The sequence below is a fragment of the Heliangelus exortis genome, chromosome 3 (genome assembly GCF_036169615.1).
Source record: "Heliangelus exortis chromosome 3, bHelExo1.hap1, whole genome shotgun sequence".
NCBI lineage: Eukaryota > Metazoa > Chordata > Aves > Apodiformes > Trochilidae > Heliangelus > Heliangelus exortis.
In genome coordinates, this window is record NC_092424.1 from 5,896,948 (window position 1) to 5,924,317 (window position 27,370).

The 27,370-nt window shown below is 39.4% G+C and overlaps 1 protein-coding gene across 2 annotated transcripts in view; it reads right to left on the reverse strand.

Annotated features, from left to right (window-relative positions):
- Positions 1-7,075: 7,075 nt before the first annotated feature.
- Positions 7,076-27,370, reverse strand: part of LYST (lysosomal trafficking regulator) — a 94,944-nt gene continuing 74,649 nt past the window's right edge. The window contains exons 53-54 of one of the 2 annotated variants that reach the window (XM_071739027.1): positions 17,923-18,028; positions 7,076-7,278 (exon numbers count right to left, since the gene is read on the reverse strand). In XM_071739027.1, coding sequence (XP_071595128.1) covers positions 7,240-7,278; positions 17,923-18,028 — 145 coding nt within the window. In that variant the 3' untranslated portion in view covers positions 7,076-7,239. Of the gene's footprint in view, positions 7,279-10,925; positions 11,088-17,922; positions 18,029-27,370 lie in introns of those variants that run through there. The other variant, XM_071739026.1, reaches the window with a different exon arrangement.

Genomic DNA, 27,370 nt, shown 5'->3' on the forward strand with positions numbered 1-27,370 from the left:
AAAAAGTGTTTGGAATATGCTCAAAATCCTTTCAAACAGCTTAATTAAGATTCATTTTTCATCAGCGGGAGAGAGAGGAGGGAAACTGATGACTTTAACCCTTATATTTTTTGTTTAAACAGCAAAAGGAAAAAAAATTTTTAAATACATTGACTTAATTTGTTTGCAGACATATTTAATATGCAGTTGAGTGTAGAGTTGTCAGCAAACAATAATATTGCTTGGAAAAGTGTTTACACAAAGATGCTATTGTTATGAATCACTATTTACATTTGATTTCCCTTTCAGCAGGGTCAGATGCAGAAATAAAAACTGCTCCAACTGTTAATATTCTGTATTGCCTATATTCCTTGTAGTCAATATGTTAGGTTCTCTCCCCAGGCTGGGTGAACTGATGGGGATTTTTTACTTAAAAACATGCCTGGGAGCAGTTACCTCCTTGCAGACAAAACAGAGCATCCAATTCCTTAATATCTTGTTTTCCAGAGTGGTGTACTTACTGTGTAAGGAATAGAGGAATATATGGTGTACAAAACAGGGGTTCCTACTTTTATCCTCCACATTACAGATACAGGGTATCCTGGTCAAAAGGGCAATATATATGGATTTTTGTTAGTCATGCAGAAAATTATTAAAAATACAAGTTTAGTTGTAGAGTACTGGTCTTTCCTACTCCATTTTCTATTATACTCTCTGCAAGATTTTTAAAGCCAAAGTTTTAACCTAACCTCCCCAACTTCATCTTCTGCAGAAGATGCAAGCAGTGGTGCTTCTCATGTCATGCATGACACAGTGTGCAGCTGTCTATAAACCCTGAGATGATCAGACCCAACCATTAACACAGTTTTCAGAAGTTCCCATACAGCAGTTTCATTTTGCATTCTTGAGGGCTTTTATGAGGACTGGTATTTTGGGGAAGCAAGCCAATATTGGAGTGTCTAAACATGGACAAGGCACAGAGTTTTAGGCACACTGAAAAGTCTTGGCCAGAAAAATATTTTTTCCAGAGATTTAAGAATAATTTATATATATATACTGTGAAAAGAGAAAAGGATCTGGGATATAACTTCTACGTAACATCAAATTATTTTCCTGGAAGACAGCAAATGTCCAGAACAGATTTATTCCTCTATTAATACAGACTCAGGTGATATATCTGGCACAGTACAGGCACATGTTGGGACCAAGAGCTGGAGACAGAAGAAACAGAAATTTTAGTCTCTTTGCTCCTTGCAAATTTATGATGCTTCTGTTAAATTTGTATAATGCCTCTGGATAAGCATCCCCTGTCTGACATGGAGGAGACATCAAGTCCAGATCCAACCACCAGAGCAGTGGTTAGTACCTCACTGGCCAGTCCATAGCATTCCATTTTTTTAATGTTTGTTCTCCTAATTATGGCCCTGAGTGGGTGACTGGGATTTATTTAGGACACCAGCAGCAGATAAAAAAAGCAAGAAGCAGGGCAGAGCTGCATGTGTTTTAGCAGAGATTGTCCCCAGGGCTTTCTGTGTTTTATTGATCTTTGTGTGCTGCATCTGAAAGCTGAAGAAGGACTGGTGGGAGACTCTGTTCTGGGGACTTGGAGCTTGACTTTCCCCAGACCTTGCTGTGATACTATTACATTATATGTCACAAAATAATTGGTGCCTTCAGTTATTAATGAGAAAACATCAAAAGATACAAACAGTACAAAGGATGTTAGAATTTAAAGAGTTGCAAATTTGTACCCCAACAGTGGGTCTGATTTTTTCCCAGTGTTCATAACCTAAATGGATTCTGTCTGTATTGAGGAATTACCAACCCTTGCTTTACCTTGCTTAGGCTCTTAAGAAGAAATAGATTTTGTTTCTTTTCCCAAAGAGGGGAGATTTCTCCCTGCCTCCCTTTTCAGCTTTCTGATCTGATGGAGTGCAGATGCAGACTCCTCCTCCCCTTGGGCTATTAATGCCATCAGCATCACTGGGGTCTTCTGAGGACAGACAAAGGAATCCTGCAAAAAATATCTCTGGAAAACAGGCTGTCTGGCTGACAGACCTGCCAGCTCATGTCATTAGCAGCAGCAAAGAAAAGGCAATGGCATGTGACCAGCCAGCTCTAGGGACTGTGATGGACAGGGACAAAGAGAGACACTGTTAGAAAGCTTTGGGCAGTGGGCAGCCCACAGCTGGTGTGGTGTGAGGTCTGTGCTCATTTGTGCACTGAATGGAGGCAAGAATCAAACAAGATTTTGCCCGTGGCTATCTTCCCTTAATGGTGTCTTAAGGGAGACAATCTGGGTATGGCACGACTACCAATCCTACTCCTGTGTTCTCTTTTATGAAGAGACTGAAAGCACTGAGAAGGTCAAGGAAGCAATATTTCCTTTAGAGAAACCTCATTGATTTGACTCCATCACAGTGGTTAAATGCTTCAGGGCATGGTTGCAATGGAACTTAATCTTGTAACCCCTTCATACCAGTTGATGATAGCCTGTAGCTGTGATCTGCAAGAAGCTCTGAGCCTTGAGCACTACAGGGGTTCATAAATTGCACTGGTTTTTTGTTTGTTTTTTTGCTCAGATCTCCCCAGTTGAAGAATGGGCACCAGTGAAGCTCTTCAATGCTTTAGCTCTTTGGGCTGCTGAGGGTTACAGTTACAATGAACTGTTCCAAAAGTCTGCTAAGTTTCAGCTAAAATAATGTAATAGTTTATGAAAACTTAGGGAAATTAATTAAAAAATATATACTTGTTTTGTCTAAAATTACTTTGTGTGGTGTTACTTTTTAATGTGGTTTTTGCATCCTCACAGCCATTTGGAACACTGGCTTTAAGTTTTGCTGAATTAGGTCAGCAGAACTGTGTTGTAACTCACTCTTTTTCCCTCACGTATTCTGTGCAGAAGTTTTAGCAGTTTTGGCACATGGTTCTGACTTGTGGCAGAAGCCACAGCTTACACTGAGGTCCAAGGGGGTTTCTTTCACTGGGTTTGCAAGAACATAGCAACCAAAACATCTCTGACATCATTTTTAGGCAAAGGTAACACAACTTTCCTCAACTCACTTTCTTTTAGGGAAAGGCAGAGCTTCATGTTCCATGTCATCTCACACAGTGGTCACATGAGCAGCCTGGTGGATGACCAAGTCACCATCCCTTATTCTAGAGCAGGGAAAATTAGAATATCCTTGTCATCTTCTGAAAAGGAGGGGTTGTTGAGTTGTTTGGGTTTTTTTAATCAGACTGATCTGCACAAGATTTGATAACTACCACACAAAACTGCCTTGCAGGACAACACAGTTATCCAAATATTTCACAGTCTTAGTTGACTCTTTGGCATGTCATTTGACATGACAACCAAAAATAGAAGTGGACTTGAAACCATCTACAGGGTAGAAGCTAAGTCTCGACAGGCACAGCTCAGAGAGAAAAGAGGGAATGTCTTGCAGACATGTGGAACACCACCAAATATCCAAAAATCAGGTGCAGCCAGGTGGTGGGGTTAGCTACTTCACGTGGAGCTGATATACAGCTATTTTTAACAAAGATTTCAGGCCACAGGTGCAGAAGAGAAAAAGGTTCATAGGAAGCCCTACTGAGCCCTACAGCAGCGAACAGGCTTTTCAATCACATGCCTGGTGGAGAGTTAAGCTGTTGAGGCAATTACACAGCAGACTGGTTAGATGTTATTTATCTTTTCATTATAATCTGTCATTTGATAGATAATATTCAGGCTGTGTTTCATTACAAAAATTTACACGATGATGTTTTTCTTTCATGGTGCTTACTGTGGTTTAGGATGCACATGGTCTTCTGGAGAATGCACCAGGCAGCATTTGTGAAATAGTGTTACGAGGCTGAGGGTCACTGGTGTGCTGGAGAAATGGGTTCTGTCATTGCCTCTGCATGATACTGGGAAAATCATGTAATTAAACACTTCCCATTACTTATTTCCCCTTAGTTTGTGGGCGTTTGACTTGCAAAAGTGACTCCAGTTTGTAGTGATGAGGATTCCTGACTGAATCTTGAGCAAATGGGAACATTTCTTGAGATGCTGAAAGAGCAAAATGCTCTGAAGCAGCAGACACTGACAATCTCAGCCATTCTGTTCAGCTTCCCACTCCAGTATGGGAGCAGTTCCACTCACATCCTTACAGGATACTTTGTGAAGCAGCCCATGATGAGCAACCCAGCAAAGCTCATCCGGGAATAGCTCTACAGTGAGAGCAGGAATTTGTGAGTAAATCAGGCCCAGGGCTACACCATGAATAAAAACACCAAGACAGTATCAAGTAACTACTCATTAGCTGAGCATTGCCTACACTGTGCCTTGTGGGAATATCTGCAATGGCAAGCTCAACAGCAGTGCATACAAATGAGAGAAACAAATGGAAGATGCATAAGGAAATTTAACTCTGACATTTCTTAAATGAGTGCTTATCTTCTTCAGTGGTCTTTTAATGTAATTTTTTTCTGTTTATCCGGATTCTGTTTAAATATCCTCAAATGTGTTCACATCGTTGTTGCAAGCATTTGTTTGGCTGGTATGGGCAGAACTGTAGGGAAATTTAATCACTTTTATGGCCTTCTGATTTCTCATTAATAAATATTTTATAGTTGCTCTCGATAGTGACTTTCCAAAGTCTGAAGCAAACTCCCAGAACAAAACATGAGTTGAGTGAGAAAGACCTCAAAGAGGCTATTATCTGTAATATTCTCAAAGTTTCTGTTGGGGTATTTTTTCATGAAAATCTTAGCATCTGAAGTTTTTTCACTTGATCTTTTAAGGACATGACTAACATATTCATATAAGCACTGTAGATATATAAATTGGAAAGCTGTGTGTTGTGTTCTGAAGAGGAGGATAAAAGCTGGGGTGCTCTCCAGGGGGAAACCTCTCAGACAAGAAGCAGTATGAGAATCATGGTACTGAACAGACTTTGCAGCAAGAAAGTTAAGGATAATTTTACAGCCAAGTCATGTGAACCCTACTTGCCAGAGAAGGGCTGTTATGCTGTAAAGTTCTTTAAAGCCACTGCTACTGGAAAGGTTTTTAAAAAGCCACAATGATTCTTTTTTCTAAATACAAAGTTGACAGAACAGTTGGCTCATTCCTTTCACCAAAAAAACCCAACCTGTGCATCCCTTTAGAGCACACAATAGAAAGAATGAAGGGTGAAAGTACACAGCCTAAATTTCAGAGGCACAACAGCAGAGGGTACAGTGAGAGGCTACGCAACAGTAAGATTTGGTGGAATGGGTAGTCTTTTAAAACACATTCTTACACCATGCCTAGAGTATGTTCTGTGAGCAGAACAGTGTTCTGTTCTGTGGTACACTTCCACTGTGGCATATGAGGAAGAATTTACCCTAGGATCCAAACATTGGGGGGAAAAAAAAAAATCCCAGCATGAAGTAAAACCCCAGCAGCTGGGAGCAAAGTTTGCATGTGAAAGAATGGCACAGATGTGCATCCCAAGAAAGCTGTTGAGTGGTTCTGTAAAGAGGAAGGCAAACAGATGAACCAGGCCCAGGTGCCCTTCACAGTCACATCACCTGCCTGAAGAGGACCAGGTAACAGTGGTGGCACAGCTGGCAGGGTGGCAGAAATGAGGAATAAGCACCTGAGCTACAGGTGAAACTGCAACACAAGATCCAAGAAGGGAGTTCACAACTCCAGCACCCAAAGATTTCCACAGCTTTTTAAGTGTTTGTTTTTTTTTTTCATCTTGACATGTGACCTATTGAACCCAATATTTGACTTTGGCTTTTCCTGTGGTTGACCCAGCACTACCCCAGTGCCAGGCAACACCTTGCTGGGTGCAGACCAGGAAAACTCAAGTGCTGGTGCTTCATTTCTGAGAGCATGTGCGCGAATGTAAAATCCCCCTTTGAGTTCCTATCTAGTTGCTGTTGGTATTTTTTTGCTTTAATCGGCTGTTTATCACTTCATCAGTAGGTGGCAGTAATAGACGATCCTGTGCAACTTCCACTTGTAATAGAAATCCGGGAAAGAAACGACCCTGTTTTTAGGGTAAAGCTGCTCGTTTTGCTTGTTCACAAGTGTGAATGGTGTAAATGTTCCTGACAAACTCAGACACACATCTTCCTCTAACATCTAGAAAAGTTATTCCCATACCAGTTCTGGTATTTATGGCTGTACTTAATTTAATAGTGTTATAAAGCTGAATTCAATTAGATGCAAATGTATAGTATGCATTCTAAATATTCTCCCTAAAGATTAAATATGCAGGTGCCTGTGTCTTTTTTTAAAGCCCTTCTTCTGGTAATTCCCCCCACTATTTTTCACACATTACAGTACTATTTAAGTCAGCCCAGTGACTTTTAAGTATTATTAGTTTTCAGCATAAGAAACCTCTGTTTCTTAGGAACTACTCCTCCCTCCAAGTTTTCTTTAGTTTCCTTGAAGAAACAAATCCAGATTCTGATGCAACCCCATAGGAGAGCCATAACTATGGTATTTCCTAGAATTATGCAATTATACAAACTTTTTACCCCCATACAGTGAAGAGATAGGAAAAACTGTATTACCAGGTCCTCCTGAGGTACATCTTTTGTTACTCCTTTGATATCAGAAATCCAACTGGATAAACAGCTGCTGTAATAAATTCCCAGGCTTTAATGTGCACCTTTACAGACTGTTCTTATAGCATTCTGTCCTTTTGCTGGAGCTGGTGCTATTGTAAATCACTACAAAAAAAGAGCTCACATTAGCCCCTTCCACATGCTTTGTTGCAACATCCTTCAGAATGAGCTGTCAACACCTCCTGTGTCTACCTTTGTGTCACTGACAGCAAAGTTTGTTTTTATTTTAATCTGTTGTGTGACCTAGAATATCTTAATTTAAACTTCCCTCCATAATTCTTTTGAGGCTAACTTAAAAACTCTTGCCAATCAGTACCAGCCAAGCACCCTGCTCCTAATTTAATACATGGAGTAGGAAGCTAAGAAGGGGATTTGGTACGTAATAGAGGGGAGAGAAATAGTTTTTAGTATTGAAATGATAATGTCTTAAATTCAAGGTAGGACAAGAAGATTATTAATCTGAGGAATGCAAAACAGCCAGACCCAACCCCACTACTGATACATGATAATTTACCATCAATCCCCTATTGGGAAGTCTCATTTCATCAGCACAGCAAGCACTGGGATATGAAGAAAGGGTTACTAATAATCTGTCAAAAACTCCTTGAATCCAACTTCTGTTCCAAAGTTCTCATTCCATTAGATGACAGCTCCAACTCACACTGCTAGCAGGGAGCGTGCAATATTTTTCTGGGCCTGGAATAAAAAATGACAAGATTAATGGCATCTGAAATAAAAGTGAGGGAGAGAAGAGTACAGCACTAGGAAAGCAATGGGCCTGGTCTTGTTCTCATTGAAGTTAGTGGGAATCAAATCAGGCAGTTTGATGAAAATGAAAACTCATTGCTTCAGCCTAAAGGAAACCTCATTGGAAGACAAAGCCACATTCTGAAGGGCTTTTTTAAAAAAAAAATCATGCTACTCTTCATGATATAATATGCATTTATTTTTAGAATAATGTCCAGGAATTTTCAGGTATTTTTGAGTGGAGTTTGAGGCAAGATGTTTGAAGATAAAAATTATCAGTTGCAGATTATCTAAACCACCTTGAATGTGTAAGCAACAACAAAAAAATATCACGATGAAGACATTTGGTTTGGAGGGGTTGGAGGAATCTACCTTCTTTTAAATGTTGATTTGTGGATCAAGCTGGCATAAAAAAACCCAAAAAAACCAAACCAAACCAACCAAACAAACAAACAAAAACAAAAACCAGAAAGCAGATGCCGTTATCTTCAGAGAATCAATATTTTGATTCATTTCTTGAAAAAAGGCATATATGATCCAAAACTGTTACAATTCTTTTGAACTGCTGCTCCTACAGGTCTTCCCTCCCCCTCCCTTTCCTCCCCTCCAGCTTCAGAGGGCCATTTGCCAGTAGGATATTCATTCAAGGATATTCAAGGTCCAAGGATATTTCAGTGGTTGTGGTAGTTGGATTATGGGTGGTTGGACTCAATGATCTTGAAGGTCTTTTCCAGCCTTCATGATTCTATGATATAAGGGAAAGCTGTCCTGTTTTCCACTAAGGAGCTGCACTCATAGTTTAACATCTACAGATACATTATAGACATCTGTTAAAATAAATACATAATTTGTGCTATTCCATTGTTTTCTTTTTTAAAACTACATAATTAATTACTCTTAATAGATATTATTATTTTTACCTGATTGAGTTATGAATGAAAGAAACACCTTGCTGGGTGAATGAAAAATTTACCTGATTGAGTTATGATGAAAGAAACCACAAACAGGAGAAGCAGCTGTTAAAAACGTGGTTAAGTCCAACACACTCAGAACTACTTGAAGAAAAATTCTGGAGAAAACCCTTAGGTTCAAGACAATGCCATTCCCCTCTTCTGACTGGTAAAGCTGGCTTTTTATAAATGCAGCTCCTGTAACTTGTGATGCTCAGAACTCCTGTCAGATGTTTCAGTCTCAGGACCTCAGACGCTGACACTAATTGGAAACAGAAAGCAAGCTGTTTGCAACACTGTAATAAGCTGTGCCAATTTTGTTATTTTAGATGGGAATGTTAATGATGAGCCACAAATGCAAGTTGGTACAAAGCCTTTGAGAATAAAGCTGTAAGCCCTATATTCCCTTCCCTTGCTGTTCCAGCTAAAACCATAGATGCGGAAGGACAAATGAAAACGTTGCCATGGTGATGGGAGCAGTTACCAAATCACGAGCTGCGTAGGAAGGATTCCCTAAAGAACCTTATTAAGCATTTTGTTGCTCCTTCTTAACAAATATTTTCAGAAAGCCATTTTTATTTCACTGTCAATAACACAGCTACTCAGTTAGCTGAAGGCTATTTCTCTACCTCCCAAAATAAAGCTGAACACCCCACGCATTAAGAAATCCTCTTGTTAAAAGTTAGGAATGGGAATCTTAAGCTGAAAACTGTAAAACAGGATGAACCTAGCCAAGACATTTGAATGCTTTTCAGAACAGATACTGTGAAGCACCCCTATACCTGCTAGACCACTGCTTCAGCTGCCAAATTAAACCCCAAACCTTCAAATGAAAGACATCCCAGAAGCCTTTTGGCAAGAAGGAATATTGGCTTTTTTACAAAAATGTTACAAGAAGTAAGTGAACACAGAGGTCTCGTTAGGCAGATGTGGTGAAGGAGCTGACCTGCAGAGACCCACAGCCCAAAGCCACCTGTCCCACATGGACACGTGGCACCAGGTGCCCCACCTGGCCCACATGCCTGGACCACCAGCTGGATGCAGCTGGGTGCAGCACATTATCCAAGCTGGCTCACAAAGAAAACAAAACCTGCCCAACGCAGACACCCTGTATACCCACTGAACAAAACAGTACAGCAAACACTGATGGAAGCTGCTAAAAACAAGCTGAAGCAGGTCTGTGCACTTTGGGCTGAACACAAGTGACTTTGTTCACCAATCTGCCCTTTCTTAGCATCTCAATTCAGCCCTTAAGAACATCCTGAGGCCCTCAGGTCCTCAGCTGGTAATTGCCTAAAGGCACTCAAGTTGTTCCTGGAATACAAGTTTGTGTGGAGGAAGCCTGCAGTGCAGTTCTCCAAGAAAACTCTTCCCTTCCTAGGTGAGGGGCTGACTTCACAGGCATTTCAAGGAGTGACATCTCTAGTTTAGTGACACACTGCACAGATGAAGTGCTGCAGTGAGGGACTCTCCTAATGTAGCAGGCCAGAGAAGAGTTTTTGTGGGGTTTGGTTGGTTTGGTTTTTTTGTTGTTTTTTAAGGAGAATAGTTAAGGAAAAAGAAAAAAGCTCATAATGTAATGCTTGTTTCCACCAGATGTCTTTTTTGAGGGTAATTTTACTTTCTGAAGAAGAAATATCAATCATATTCCATATTCCATTCTTTTCCTCTTACTGCCCTGTAAACAAAGTCTAAACAAAAACCTTCCAGAACCTCCATAAATTACTTGCTGGTAACTTCCCTCAGCACTGATTTGTGGCTTCAAAATACACAAATTTAGTGGCTGTCAATGGCACAGAATCTCACTGCACGTTCTAGAATAACATCCACTTACTACCATTACTTTCCATCCCCAAGAAGTCTTACTCTCATGGGCAAAAACATGTAGAGAGCTGCTTAGAAAATTTAAATCCTCCTCCCTGCACTGATCAGGTCAGATTTACACGCTCCAATAAGACCCTCAAAGACAGCTGGTATATATCAATTCAGTTTACTTTCTAAAATAATTTAAATCATTATCATTCAAATAAGATACAAGCAGCCATGTTTTTCTGCAGTTTTATTGATGCAGTCATAGTGTGTAACTATACATCTTCATTTTACTTGTAGATACAGCGTTGCTTTACTAAGGCTGTTTTTTGTAGTCAAGTTTATTACAGGGTTCACAGAACATATTTACAAACACCACTTACTGTATAAGACCAATTGTTCCAAACCTCAAAAATCACTGGGATTTTTTCCCTAAATAGTACTACTTAAAGGAAGGTCACACTACTCTTTTGGCATACATTTGTAAAGATAAATTAATTAAATTCACCTTCCAAAGAAAATAAGAATGTTAAAAATAGCTTCAAGAATTGGTATGACTCACTTAGGTCTCAGACAAATCTATGACTGGCAAAGATATCTACAATTTGATACTGTACTCAGTACTCTCATTAAGACCAGAGGAGTTTTAAAGAAGAAGCAAAATTAAACTTGTACCTTGGTCTGAAAGATAAGAATTACTTTTGGGTTTTTTAGCTTTTTTTTTTTACTTAGAAGAAAATGCACAGCCTTTAAAAATTTTGTAGTTATAGGCTAAGTATTGACATTTGCAGAAATAAACAATGCAAAAACTAAAAAGCATGCAACACTGACACCAAATTTAGCAGAAGACATTTTTAATTGCAAACTGATTCAAAGGATAGTACAAAAGAGTTTCTTCTCCCTAAAGGGATTTTCAGATGCAGGCACTGGAATAATAAGGGGATCTTCTGCAATATGAGCGTCACAATACGCCAATAAATCTGCTGCAGCCTTGGATACCTAAGAGAAGAGAGGAGAGAACTACTGTAACACTTGGTTCTGAACCAACCAGCACTGTATAAATATTCTTTATAGAACATAAAATAATGGAGGCCATCACAGGAGCTGATTGGTTTATCCTTTAAGTTACTAGGGGCCACCAACTCTGATTTTGCTCTTACTAGGTCTAGTAATCCTTGCATACATTTTATCTAATATAGTAACATGACGTGGCATCAATTTATTATTATTCATGTTCAGCTGTTTTCTCCATCAGCAGGAAGGTCAGGAGCACATATAATCATCAAAACATGTATATGCTAAGGGCCCACAATTCATATGGAGTCTCCTTGAATTGTGTGTTTCTGCAAAGTCCACCTGCTTCAACTCTTACTCCCAGTCATTGGTTTTAACATTTTCCACAAACACTTTCTCTACCTTTTGCTCCTCTGGATGCAAAGAAAACAAATAAACAAAAAGTTCCCTAGGCATATGATGGGATTAAAAAGAAATAGTAAATGGGGAGCAAACCTTGATCACCACATGTGATCAAGTCTCATTTAAGATAAATATTGCTCTTTTCAATCAAGTCAGACTAAAATCTTTTGCTTAGTAAGTTATTACAAATACTACTTTATTCATAGCAATAATTTAAACTTGAGCATTACCTTAATATTTTTACATTTCTAAAATGAACAATTCTAAAGTCTCCAAATCCAGAACATTTGTGTATGCTTACTGAAAAGCCCTATAGAAATGTAAGTGTTGGCATACAAGATATTTTGCATTAAATGAAAAATGAAATATTAAGCCATTTTACTGTAGCTGAAACCTTGTAACCTTTGTAGCTGTGGGCCATAAGAATACTGGTGACATTAGGCCACTGTGACTCATTTATCTTTTCAAGAATTTGGAATGTATATACCAAATATTTGTGTTCTGCTCAATTAGCAAGTTATTTACTTCTTTCTGTACCTCTGTGCTGTGTTTTCAGTATTATGATACAGTTGAGAAAATAAGACAGGAAGTCCTTACAAAAAAGTTCTTTCTCTGAGCACCATGACAGCTTAAGTGAAACACTGAGGTCAACGTGTTTGCACTATTATAGTGAAGAGGAAAAACAAATCTGATTTCTGGTATTTTTCTAGCAGGTGTGTCACCACTGTTGCTTTAGCTTCCCCACACCCTGCTTGCTTTGGCAAGTAGGCTGCAGGACAGAGACATAAAGTAAATGGGTGCTGGATCAGGATTCACATGAAATTTAAATTAATGTCTGGAAGAAAATAACTGACTTTTTAGTCTTTTAAATAAACATGCCTTTGTAGAATGATTAAACCCATAAAGTTCCTATGGTTGGCATCCCAGCACAGACTATTCTCCTAGCAGAAGAAGTAAGGGTGTTTAGGTGGCTTAAAACCAGTCTGCCTTTGGCCTGTAGGACAAAAGGGTGGGCAGGGACACTACATGGGAACAGCAGGGCCAACACAAAGCCCTGAAAACACTGAAAAAAATCAGAGATATTCAGATGGACCAGTGGTTCTCAAAAAGGAAGCCAGACAGACAAAACTGTGCCGAAAATGACAGATTTACATGTGCAAACAAATAACTAATTATTTTCAGACATACTTCAATTAACTATTTGCTAAGCAATGACATCAGAATGAGGCTTAGGGTGTGAGAGCACTGTCTAGAACATAGAGCTGTCCCTGTGCTGTCTAGAGACATAGAGCTGTAATGAACAAACAAAACTTAAGAATCCTATCATATTTCTAATTTTCTTTTAAATATGCTAGTGAATTTTTAAAAAAAGCAGATTTTTCAAAGAATGACACAATGTAGACAGAGTATGAAATTCCCAACAAGTCCCAAAAAGATCAAAAGACAGAAAAAATACTTTTCTTTGCAAATGACCTATGCTATACCTCAGCAAAGTAGAAACAAGCCTCGAGTGCATTCACTGAAGAGAAGGTTACCATGTTTCTAAAATGTTAGGAGGAGTGTGCCACCACAGACAAGTATTTTTCAGGAGTATTTCCAAGTAAGGACAATCACCAGTACATTCTTAATTATTTAACATACACACATTTTCATTTTCTATTGTCCTTCAAGCTCAGCTGTGTGCCTCAAATTAAGGCTGTTCTGTGCTCTAATTAATTTATTAGCTGGTCCTGAACTCTTGCATTCAACAAGAGCAAGTGAAACTCAGAGCCACAGGTGCCCAGAAAAAGCTCAATGACATTTTCAGTGCTATGTTATAATAAATGTTACTGCCAGAAAACCTAACAGAGAACTAGTCTAATTCTCAGAGTCCCAGAGATAGAGTCTGTTAAAAGATATCCAGCACATCTAATCTTCAACTATTAAGCTCATGAATAAATTACTTTATTCATGACACCAACAATCTTTTTAAGTAGACTGATTCTACAGGAGCAAACCAACAATGGACTTCAACACACTGACTTCCCCAGAACTATTTTTTTTGTTCCATGTATGGATAAGCAACATCAGCCTGAGTATATTGCTTCTTGTTAGGTGGAAGTGAAGTACACTTTCAATCACCACTCTTAGAAGGAATAGTCCCAGTACTATAATTTTGCAACTGTTTCTCCACATTTTATTGTGCTTTGACTTTATGTAACAATAAAAAGGATTTTCACTAGTGAAAGCACAACATAAATTTTTCAGTCTATCTTGTCCTCCAATGCTGGTAGAAATGCTATGGAAGCAGAGCAAGCATTTTTTTTCTACATCACAGTGTTTAAATCAAAAAAATAAGTTGCTTTTAGACAAACCATAGCAAGTAGTATGATTTAGTAGAAAACAAACTTAGAAAAAGGATCAAAGGAACATGATCACATTTCAGCACTCTGTCACAAAGTAAAGCTGTACTAGGCCATGTATTTTCAATCCTTTAAAAAACCAAAAAGGTTTGGGGAAGAAAAAAACCTCCCATTGGATTAGAGTGGTTATACAACTGAACTACAGCTATTTCCTCACCTAAACTGGAGTGGCTCAGGCTTGCCCAGTGGAATGCTGACCATTTACTAAAGGGAACTAAGGGAGCTGATGACATTGTGGGAGCAAGGAAAACATCAGTCCCTGTGGCTGTGAGCACTGTTGGCAAAGGCAGAACTGTGGCCAAAAAAAAAAAAAAAAAAGCAAAATACAATGTTGCCTCCAGCAAGTTTCCTGCTCGGTGTTATTATTATTCAGAACAACAGCAGTGGAAGACCTCTGCACTGAGCATCACATTAAGGCTACAGCAGAGCTGGCTGCTCCAGCAGATGCCAGCATGCAGAGGTTGGTTGCCTAATGGCCAGTCCTGTAGTCCATTACTGCACAAAATAACACTGCTGATCATCCTGGTTGTGTTGATAGAGAAGATAAATGAAGGTCACACTGTCACAGTTTTTACTCACCTTCAGGTTTGTTTGCAGCTCAACGGTGCTGGACAGTTTCAGAATAGTATTTATCAAGAATTAAAATATATGTAATTTGAATATTCAAATGAAGATAACACATTTATCATTTCAGTTCTAAGCATTACAGCTTGGTCTGCAGATTCAAAGTAATTTATACATATTGTGGCAATGGCTAAAGAAAAAGAAAATCAGACTCCAGTTTGATTGATGAATTTTAACACCAAGTTAACATTTAGTTTTTTTAAATCTTTTAAATGCATAGAGAGAAGGGATGGAGTACATAAGTACCACATCAATCTTATATTTCATGCTATTATTTTTATCCTGTGAAGTGAAAAACGTAGCATACTGTCAAACAACCAAAAGATTAAAAAAAACCCTAAACCACTCAACAACGATGCTTTAAAGAATACTCTCAGAAGGACTGTGGAATTTTATCATTATATTTCAAAATAACAAAGGTGATAAAACCAGCCAAAGTTAGAACATAATCCTGATAGCTGCACTAATAATTATAAGCTTCAGTGACAGGACAAAATGCTGCAATTACTATGTCATCTGTCTTGTCATGGATTGGGACTAATTACCATCCTTGCTACAACACCCACTCTGCTTATCCTTTACATCTAAAACAAAGAGATTCACACACATTTATTGTCAATCCTACTGCTTATCTTCCAACACTAATCAGAACCAGTTAGGAATATTTTCTACCTTCTTAAGAAAAAAAGAAAATTAAATAATAACCGATACATCAAGATTCTTAATTTTCAGAGCACTCTTTTCTTCTCTGCTCTCAAAGAGATTAAATAGTGCTTTATTCTGGGGACAACTGTGATAAAGCAGCAATATTATCCTTGCTTTATTTACTGTTCACATCTTTGCAAGACACATTATTCTACCAGTCATGAGACCACTGTTCATCTGATTTGATGTTTCCCAGCTTGGAATCTGCACCTCCTGCTTTCTACCTACTGCTCTGTAATTCTATCTGTTCCTTCAGCAGGGAAGTAAGGCAGGTCCCATTTACAATTCTCTGGCATTCACAAAAGCCCAACAACTGTAATACTCCTTCCCACTGCCAATCAATACACCAACAGCTTCATCCTCTCCTTCTATGAAGTCTTGATTCTTTCAGAGCTCAACAGAGAGCTGTCTTAGTGGAACCTCGAAACACTGCTTGCTGTTCTGACTGGTTACAGGACTTGATTTTTAAAATCAGTTCACAGTGGGGAATGGGCAACTACCAACATAATTCTAACCACCAGATTTTAATTGAGCAGATCCAATTGTTGCTGGTTACAGCAGCTACTGTGCATGGCAGAACAAAGTGTTTTACAAAACTATTTGGAAAGCACTGATCTTTTGATAAATGTCTAAATACTTTAAGCAGACACAAAACACCAGAGAAAAAAAAATAAGGTAATTTCATTTCTCTGCCTTTACAGTTATGATCTAAGACATCACAGTCTCCTGTGGAAACTATTGGAAAGTCTTGATTTTTTTGTTTTTGAGGTTTTTTTTACTGTTGGTAAAATTTGGCTATTCTGAAGCAAACACATAATTGTTCCAAGATTAAAAGGTACAACAGATTTTAAGTGAATAAAAAGCAAATCAAACTCTTCACACAATCCCTCACATACATGTTAAAAGAAATTCCAGAAATCAAGACACAAACATTTTGAAAATAGTATTTGGTTTATGTTAGTACAGGAAACCCAAGAATTCTGAAATATATCAGATTTTCTTTGGTGCCTTTTTGGTCCCAAGCTGTTTTGAACTGAGAAATTAGTGCACTTTCAAGCTGTTTTTTAGGTCTGCCACATTTGCTAATAACTGTTCTTTTTAATTAAACTGTAAAAAGAACCTATGCCTTTCCTACATATGTAATTAAGAACATTATACATCCAACTAATGAAGCTATCTGCATAACTGAGCTAATTATGTGCTATGAGAAAGTTACCACAGATTTCATAAAAGCAAGTTTAAAACAATCTACTAAGTATCAACAATTCCAAATGCCAACAAACTGGGCCATACTTTTCCAGCCCTTTGCCATGCACACAGACACCTTCCCTCTCGTCAGTTCTGTTGTTCCTGCAGCTGCAACAAAACCTGAATCAGGGGACTTGCCCCACTGCAAGGACACTGAAAAGGCAACCCTTCCCTTCCTGAAACTAATAGAAATACCTGTCCCTGTGAACAGGCATCTACTACATGCTGAATTTGTCAAGACGCTGTACAAGATAGAAAATATTTTATCAAAGTCAATGGTCTTAACCAGACTTGCTAAAAACTGCAACAAAATGGAACAACTGAAATTTGTATGTTCATATAAGCAAGCCTGACTGCTCATGTGAACTGCACTAATATTTCCAAACTACAAATACTATCCTTCTAATCAGGGAGTTCATGATCTGATACTATTTGAAAATTGTGATTATATACTGTTACCCTTTTGCTGACTACAAGCAGAATTTCAGCACACAGGATGGGTAGGATGGAAAAATATTTCTTAACTGCCCAACTGAGATTCCAACCTTAGTTACAAACAGTTACAGTTTGTAACAATTAATTTACAACTGGTTGCAGAAAAACTGATTATTTAAAACATTCCTTTTTCTGGTCTTTCCATCACTGAACTTTTCTTACTTGAAGAGGCTGAATTTTTGATCCAAATAATCATTCCCTATTTTCAGAATCAGTGAAAGAGCAAAAGAGATGACCACTGCTTTCTTAAAACTTTCTATCACATTATTAATTTTTAGGCACTTGAGTTATTCACAAAATTTTAGCCTACTTGATGGCAGAATGGCAGGGAAGAATAATCTACAGGCTTTTCTGATTAAAAATGTTGAGAACCTCTGTTTAATACTGCCTTTAGCTAAAATATTTAATCCACATACATTTAGAGAAATGATAAACCCAAATCTCCATGTATCAGGTGTGAAGAATCGTAACTGAACACTGTAATCAGACATATTTTCTGTTCAATAACATCTGTGCTAAAACAAAACAAGGCAAAGCAATTCAGCTTTGTGTATATACCTTCCAATTCAAAAGCATTACAACACCTTAAAGACTTATTCCAGTTCTTAAAAGAGAACAGAGAAACCTAACCTGCACTTATATTTATCTACATGTGACAAAGAAGAGCACTTATGCATCTGCTAGGTGACACTACTTTTAAGAGATATACAGATAAACACTACTTTTAACAGATATAAAAACCACTCATACATACTAGAGGCTAGTCTTTGGATACTGCTTTACTAGAACTGAGCAGTATGTAGATAACTAAATCACAGAACTGAATATTGTTTAATAGCTCAACACGGGGTTTTTATTTCAACTGATTGAGGCTTTCTTCAATATTAAAGTGAGGCTGTGCCACAAGCTAGGGAGTGGAATCAAAATAATAAACCTAAGTTTACCTTCATCCTATCCATGTATGCTTCCATTTTTAACTGCTCCACAGTTTTCCTGGCTTGAAATATACTGGCTGTACTGTTTGACACTTGTTCCTTCATTTTGTTTTTCCTAGAAAAGACAAAGTCGAGACAATTTAATAATACAAGTAGCAAATTCAGCAGTTAGTGAGAGGCCAGTTACCTGAAAACTAACCAGCCCTCAAACATCACATTTACACTGCCAAGCTGTAAGGTCACAAATACAAACCAAACATGATTTATTTCAGTTCTCATGTTCACTAAATTTCATTACAGATTTTCAGACATTACACAGTTTAGCTCCATACCCCAATTACACCTAGTAACATGAAAACAACTTCAAAAATGTCACAATGGAAATGAATGCAACACTACTCTCACCAAGCATCAGAAACAGAGAAATATGAAGATACGGAATGAGTCAAAATTCTGACTACAAATTCAGGGAGTTCAGAAACAAGTAATAGATTAAGAAGAAATAATGCAGTGGTTTCAAACTTTTTGCTTACACATCCCCAGCGATGTCTAAAGATGACTAAAAAACAGTACAGTATAAAATATAGGTATGCATTATTTTTTAGAGATATGCAGCTTTTGGGAAGGGACATCTAATTAAGCTTTGTCAGTGTTTGGATTTTTGCATTGCTACTCCCCAAGGGCTTGAGATGTAACTCAACACATTTATAATGCAGTCCTCAGCACTGTAACCAGATTAGTCAAGATGCCTACATTCAAACCTAGAATAAACTTAACAGGTATATGCCATAAGTGGTCTGTATTTTAGCAGACCTCATGCTGACACCATTATCCAGCACAAATACCAGTTACTATTTTTAAGTCACTGGAAGTTGAGCCAAGCCCACATGGAAAGAAAGGTAAGGCAGGATACAGACCTAGGCATGTTCTGGACTTGTTCTACTGCCTATCAGGTGCTGAGGTTGTGATAAGCCAAAACATTTGCCTATGGTTCTGCCTATATGGTATACCACAAGTGTCACCAGAAGCTTAGCAATGAGTGTTAGAAACCAACACAAAGTTGGGCAAATGACATCAGGATTGAGAAGCAGATAGGATGCAGAGAAAACTCAAAAAGGAAGGCATTTTGTATTGCTGCCCAAAAAGTCTTAGGCTCAGCTGTTTCAAAGTGGATAATTTCAGCTTACTTCTGGGCAAGAAGTAAACACCTAGGACTACACAAATTTTCCTTCTTAAACCTCACGAGCTTACTTGATCCCATCACCGGGATATAAGATAAAAAAAGGAAATTATGTGGGATACAGGAAATGCTCCTCTGAAAAAAATTCTATATACAATGTCTGAAGCATGTTAGAATCAACAGAAGTACAGTCCAGAGCACAAAGCAAATGGAGGAATAACTTCTTAACTGCTCTGAGTTCACAAAACACAGATGTTCAAAGACCTAGCAAAGACATTTGTTTCTCATCTTTTCTAAAATCAGTAACCTGTGCTGTAAAAAGAAAAAAAAAAGGGGATGGTGGAATACAGTGGTGAACCATGGTCAATACTAATTTCAAGAAGTAAAACAGTCTTTTTCAGCACTTGTGTAAGCCTGGCTAGGGGAGAGAAATGCTACTTTAAAATATAGTAATTCTGCCAAATAAAACAGGAGCTTTAATATATGCCAAGACAAAGACTGGGGTTCTGTACATGTGTGTCATTTGAATAGAATACAAGTTTCTCCCTTGTGAGCACTCTGACGAACTAAAATCATGTCAGAACACAGTAGCTTTTTTTTTTTTTTTTTTTTTTTTTTTTTTTTTTTTTTTTTTTTTTTTTGTCTTAGTCTTTGTTTACAATCTTTTAACTCATATTCCTCACAAGGCACAGGATTAAAAACACGTGGAGGAACTGGCTTTGCAAAAAATGCCATGTGCAGTACAAAAGCCCACAACCAAACAATTTTCAGATGTGTTTTGACTTGCAGTGGACAAGAGGAATGGATACAAGACATTCACAAGAGCAAGAGGTTCTGAACTACAGCTCATCTCTGGACTTTTTGTCCAACTCATCCCCCTAGCTTTTAAGTCTCGACTTATCCACTAAGATAAGAATAAAGACATTTATCTTTGCTTACAAAATAATGCCCCCACAAGTATAAATCTTTTAAATTTGGTTATCATCTCCACAGCTCCTAATGACCACAGAGCAAAAAAAGTCAAAGCTAAATGAAGTCAGAGACATTTCTTAATTTGCCACTGATAAAGACCAGAGGCAAATTAGAAATTTAATTTTGAATAATAAATTAAATGGAATTAAGCAACTGAAATTCCATGAACAGTCCAGAGAATTCGAGATCTCTCAAGCTTTTCTGGCAATTCATTCACTCAATTAATAAAAGTTATAAACATTAGAGCGAGACAATTTGAACAGTCACTGGCTGCAGCAAAGTTGGTGAGAAGAGTTTCTTTTACTTCCAGATAGTTTTTAAGTATCTACTGAATAAGAAAATTGAGTTAACAGCATAATGGAATTTTGAAAAGGCTATTTAGCACAAAAATGCTTTAAAAATTCCAACCATGTTTCCACAACAATGCCACAAGCATAATATATCCCTATCTATATACTGAAACAGTAAATGGGGGAAAATTTAGGGAAAAAAATATGTACGTTCTCTGGTAAACTATTTTACAATATGAGAAAAAGCCAGTGTAAGATGCTTCATAAAAGAACTTTAAAAAAGAAAAGCTCTGGCCCTAGGTGTTTCAGCCACTGGAGAAAATTTCCACTTATCCCAAGTAAGAGGTTTGTTCACACTGTGAAGCATAAACATTTGTTCTGTTCCAAATCCTGCTCCTACACTGGCCTTTACACGCACTTAAATATTAACTACTGTATTTCTGGAGGTGCTTAGAATCCATTAAGGTATCTAATCTCTTCTTCATGCAGAAAGTTCTGGTTTCAGAACTTTATAAGACTGATTTCTCCTGTTTCACATTTCACCTACCAAGCTAAATATACCTCTGCATTCCCTCACTTTCTGCAAATACAGTATGTATTTGCACATCAGTCAAGGCCCTGGTACATATGAAATGATGTTGACAAGGAGAATGGTACTAATTTTCAAACCAGACTGCAATGAACTGGTCCTCTTTGCAGACAAAGCTTTGGCTGAGATCTGGTTCTGCTTTCCTTATGACTCGTAATATTCTTTAAGCTTAATATTCTTTAATGAAATAATATTGTTGCTTGGAAATACAGCTCTAGAGAAAGAAAAAGAAATTTTAATAACAAGAGAGTCTATTACACACCCTCCCCCTCAATGATCATCCCTTGGAATGTGAGGAAGCCTCCTCCTCCAAACGCCCTCATGTGGGATCTCTCCCAGTGTTTCCTCTAAGGCTGCAGACTGACAAATGGCTCTGACCCTCTCTCTTAAGAGAGCCCTTTTATACAGTCAAGTATTCTCCAGACCTTTAAACCCCTGGGATGGCACAATGAGTTTTGTATTGTCTGGGGGATGCCTACAGGATCACAGAAACAGAACAGTTTGGGTTAGAAGTGATCTTTAATGGTCCAACCCCCCTGCAATGAACAGGGACAAGTTCAAGCAGGTCAGGTTGCTCACAGCCCTGTCCAGCCTGATCCTCAGTGTTCCCAGGGATGGGGCATCTACCACCACTCTGAGTAACCTGTTCCAGCATTTCAACACCCTCATTGTAAGAAAATTTTCCTCATATCTAGCCTTTTAGTTTAAAACCACTTGCCTTTGTCCCACTGCAACAGGCCACACTAAAATGTCTGTCCCCATCTTCCTTACAAGCCCTCTTTAACTACTGAAAGGCCACAATAAAGTCTCCCTGTAGCCTTTCTTTTCTCCAGGCTGAACAGTCCCAACCCTCAGCCTTTCCTCATAGGAGAGCTGCTCCAGCCCTCTGGTCATTTTTGTGGCCCTCCTCTGAACTCTCTCCAACAGCACCTTCTTACCTTGAGGGTTCCAGAGCTGGACACAAGTAGTCCAGGTGGGTCCTCACCAGAGCCAAGTAAAGGGGCAGAATCATCTCCTCCCCTGACCTGCAGGCCATGCTGCTTCTGATCCCCCAAAAAAGTGACTTTTTCTCATCCTTTAAATGACTCAAAAAGCCTTGAACCAGAAATTACTCAGCTAGGTTCACTAATATTCATTCCTGGTTGTTTTTCCAGCAGACCCCTATTAAGTTAGATCAATACCCACATGCACAGGTCCTGATAATCACCATAGTTACAGTAACTATGTTAGTGACCAGAGGATGTGCAGTCCACATGTTACTGATGTATGCCAGTGGACCTAGATTATGTAGGAGCCAGCCAAGTACTTTCTGCTGACTGGCACACCAGAGCAGCCAGCAGTTTCCTAAAGCATTGCTCCTGAAAGCTGCAGAGCTATTGCCTCCCAGACAGATGAATTTTCTGGGATTTTGGGTTTTTTTTAACCTCATGTGAACTTAATCCCTTTTCTGGGTGCAGTTAACTCATACATGCCAAAGATCTTGATTTCCAGGCTTCATAAAAATGCTCCTGACGAGCAACTTTTCTTTATTTGTCTTTCAAACAGATTAGATTGTACCCAATAGCACTTCAAAGGCCAACTTATCTTATGATAACCCAGGAAGCTGCATAAATATTTGCAGGTATAGCTTGACCTTGCATAGGGGTAAAGAGTATAACCTGTATTTACTGAACTTTATAAACACTTGTTGGTAAAACGCAGAAAAAATAATCAAAAAATTTGAGTAATATAGAAGCCAAATATAATTTTCAAGCTCTTCAGTATGGATTTGTACAAGCAACAGGGATGAAAAGCTGCACTGCAAATTTTTCCCCCTCCACTTCCAAGTGTAACCTTTAAAATGACAAATCAGAAGAGTGACCTGTAGAATCAAATTTAAAAACCCCTAAACCCAGTTGTTACCCTGTATTTCATTTCAGCAATCAACAAAGTGATGGGTCTGATACTAGGTTAGAGAACAGGGGGTTCACAACTCTGAGCATCTTCCACACAAGCTTTGCCATTCTTGGCTCTTGTAGTGCAATAGAAAAGTGAACCCAATCATGCTATTAAGTCCCAATAACTTTCCCTGAAGAATGATCTGCAAACAGCATTCTAAATTACAGAAAGATCACCACATCTGAGAACATAAACAGCACAACTTAGAGCCTCAGCAGCTGCCTGATGCCTAACATCGTAAAGGAATTTCAGGGGAAGATTAAAAGGAAAAAAAAGAGTCCTACAGTTGCTATTTAGGTAAAACAAACCTCAGAAATAATGCTGCACTAAGAGCACTAGCTATCTGTGTTAGTATCTCCTGTCACATAATTACCTTGGTCAGAAAAGACCTTCAAGATCATCTCCTCCAACTGCTAACCTAACTCTAAGAAAACCTTAACTAAGAGCACTGTGTCTATGTGACTCCTAAATACCTCCTGGGATGGTGACTACACCATTGCCCTGGGCAGCCTGTTCCAATATCTGATAACACTTTCAGTGATAAAATTCTTTTCAACATCCAATCTAAACCTTCATAGGTAATTTCCCCTTCATCTGCAGGGCACGATAGGGAACTGCCCCTCCTATCTCAGTTCTTACTTCAAGATTTACTGCACTTGGTATCATTCCATAAACCGAGAGGTTAAGGAATCCTTTCGCTTTCTGCAGGAAGAATAAAATTACTACAATTTTGCACTCCATCCACCAAGAATAAGCTTAGTAGTGCAAGCAGAAGTGATCAGATTAAAGGCAAAGTTATCACTCATGATAAGGAGAGAATATAGCTTTCATTCCATAAATATGCTGATCATGTAACTGTAGTACAGCCAAACTTCAACAGCCAACACAGGTACTACATCCAGTCCAGCTGTCAAGTTACAAAAATTCTCACTACCCTGCTCAGATCTTTTATCTAAAAATATCTTGCTTCTAAACATTTAAAAATCTAAGGAAACAACAGCTGAATGAACGTGATGTTTCACACAGACAATCTTTTTATACAATATATTTATCATCAGGCATCCAGGTTATGTACATGTACAGTTCAGCAAACCACCAGAAATGCAGAAATTCTGAGACAGTGATGACTCCTACCCACTATTTTATCTCTTCGTCTCACTTTAGAAGATAATTGTACCCTTTTAAAGAAATATATGGGGAAGTTTGATTATTCCACTTAAAAACTGTTTAAAACGTATTTGAACCGAACTGCAACATCTGAAGTAGAGCAAACGCCTCTGAGAAGCTTGGCACTTTATTGTCTGCAGGACAGAGACGGTTTTCAAGTTGCTATTCCGAGTTTTCTGTCTCACTGCGCTACTCGGCCGCTTTGCTGTGCAGCAGTTTACAGCACCGCACATTAATAATTCCCGCAAGCAGCAGCTGGGCAGTAAGATTTATTCTTCCATCAGTGCGAACCAGTCAGCAGGCAAAGCAGTCACTTTCTCGCCTCTCCCCACCAGCTGAAGGGGGAGGAAGAGCCGCGCTGGGCATAGACCCCCCCATGCCCGCCCGCGGGAAAGGGTACCTGGGGTCAGGCGGGTTTTCCGGACGACAATCTCCCCTGAAGACGACAACAACGAAACCCAGAGCCCAAACCTGACTTTTGCGGATAACCGGGTAACTCCACAGCGGTGTTGTTTACCCGCGGGACTAACCCGGCTGCCGGGCACAGCAGCACCCGGCCCGCCCCGGGGTTGAGGGAGGCAGCCGCGGCTTTCCCAGGGACGCTGTCACAGAGACGGAGAAACCCCCACGCAGAAGCACCGCTCCCGGCCCGCCCACCAAGGTAATGACCTGGCCGGGGCCGCCCTGCTTGGCGATGCGCGCCCCGGCTTCGCCTCACGCCCACCCCGGCACCGCCTCCCGCGCAGCGGTGCGGTCTCACCCGGAGCCCCCGGTGCACTCACCGTGCTGGGGCGGCAGCAGGCAGGCAGGAAGGGCGGCAGCAGACTGGCAGGGAGGGCGGCTGCAGGCAGTCCGGCTCCGCGTCCGGCTCCGGCACATGGCGGGGCCGGCGCTGACGGGCGGGGAGGGGCGGACGCGGCCAACGGCTGCCACCGCCCTCGCGCCTCCCGCCAACCGCCCTCCCCGCGCGGCGGGCGCGGCCGTTAACGGTCGCTCGGGGAGCCCGGGGCTCAGGGAAAGCTGAGGCGCGGCCACGGCTCCGCGCCCCGGGTCCTCCTCAGCCGCCTTCGAGCTTTACCTCCCTCCGTGCTGCCCAGTGCTCGCCACCTCCGGATAGGTGAGGCCATCTACTTCACCGATTTCAGGAGACACTCGGGATCGAGCATCCAGGTATTTCTAAAACATGGAGCGGGCAAAACCTGTACGACGCAGGATCTTGGGGCAAGAGCTCGTATTGCGTCTCCTTTCCTCATAACAAAGAATGAGTTTTTTTTAAAAAAAAAAAAAAAAAAAAAAAAAAAAAAAAAAGCCCACCGTGAATAGAAAGAACCACTGTGGAAAATGGAGCACTAATACCTTGTCAAGGCTACGGAGTAAGAATAAAATTATTCACCTTTATAAATCGGTTTTTGTATACTTCTACATTACAAATTTGGGAGTCAACCATCATGGCCTGCAGCAGCTGAAGGGCCATTTAACATTTTTCACTGAACAAATTGCCTGCCCTGATAGTTAACTCGTTGGCAGGAATACCATCATGGCAACCTCATTTATGTTGTTACCCAATAAGGTGGCTGTTCCTTCTGAAGAGACATTGGTCACCCTGCTCACTTACCCTGCTATCAACACTTTTTTGCATTCCATCTTGATAGAGCAGCAGTCCTTACCTTCTATAGGAAAGAGAACAGGGAAACAATCTCCTTGTTTTTAAAGGTGCTTTGAAGCAAGGGCAGCCTCTTCAAAAAATGAGTCAATGGCTTTTGGGGTGGTGTCTTGGGAGAAAGAGATGCAGCAGGAAGAATGTAAACATTATTGAATGTAAATAGATAAGTCATAAACTTACCTCAACTTGTTTCAGAAACTGGTAAGACTTACCCGTGCTGTTGCCATTTCATTCACATATCATTCCATCATCATTCTACAAAAGGCTCTGTTTTACCAAAGGATTTACATATTATTAGACAAAGAGCATACTTTAGATGTGACAGATAGTCAGTCATGAATGATTGACACTGTTTTTACCACTGGATTCTAATATTTTTATTCTTTAAGCTAAAAGCTAAGGGGCAGAATGTCTGCTTTGAAATGTATTTTCATCATATATTATGTAAACATTTTATTTTTCATCTGCAAATTCCTGTGTTCTACCACAACCAGGAGCCTTCTAGCAGAGCTGGCCTATAGCCTTTGAATATAGGCCACCTAGCATAAATTTATGTTTCTTGAATTTTCAGAGCCTTATTAGATTGAATTCTGGACTTTTAATGTTTTCCCTGGGAATGCCAGCTCAGAGCTGCTAACAGTGGGGAAGCTCATGTTTCTACTTTACTTTCTGCTGAGTAGCCCAGGATAGTGTAGGAGTCTAATCAGAATTGTTGTATATAGTTCTTAATCCTCATTGAGAAGTGGCCTGCCCAAATTGTGACTTACACAGCACAGCCTATTGCAGAAATTTAAATGCAGTATCAATGGCTTTTTGACCCCACTCCAGAACAGAAATGGCAAATCTCTACATAAAGGTCATTTATCAGTATTTTGTAATTTACTAGAGTAGCAAGGAAAGTAGTGCTGTCTGTACCTCTAAAAGCTTAATTAATATTTCAGTGAATATTTTTCAACACAAGCAAAGCTTTTAAATAGTATTGGGTTTATCTTTTTTTTGTGATAGAGTAGCAACCTATGGAAGCATGACTTCTGTTTGCATTTAAACCACATACATCTATCTTTGGAGAAAGAGTTGAAAAAGTTTCTTCATGCTGAGCAAGAGCCTCCCTTCCTGTGTTTCTTGACTTTAGTATGACTGCAGGATTTATTGTTCATTTTGTGGATAGAACTTGAGATCAGCAAGGGAAAAATAACACCTTGTTTGCTTCTAACAAACTTCTAGTTTACCTTTTCTTCATGTTTAAAGCTGTGTTGGCTTTTTTAAGGATCTTTGCATTTGCAAGAATAAAGTAAAGTTGATGTTTCAAAGTTCAAAGATGTTTTTATCTCATCACAGCATGTTCTCTGTAGAAAATTTTATCATGTTAATTCAGTTCATAGCTACAGTTTTCTAATGATTTTCTTTTGTTTCTCCCATCCATTGTCATGGGTTTGCCTAAGCAGTGGATCTCAAATAAGAGACCAGGGCTTCCTTTTTTCAGTCATGGTTTGGAGACTCCCTCTCCTTTCCCCACCCCCAGTGAATATCTGGCTATTGCCTTCTCTCCCCTTCCTCACTATGGATCTCCACAACCAGAACCGTTTACCACAGACTGCTGCAACAGGAATCAGATACACAGGCCTCCCAAAACCTCCCAAACCCTGGCTTTGAAGAGC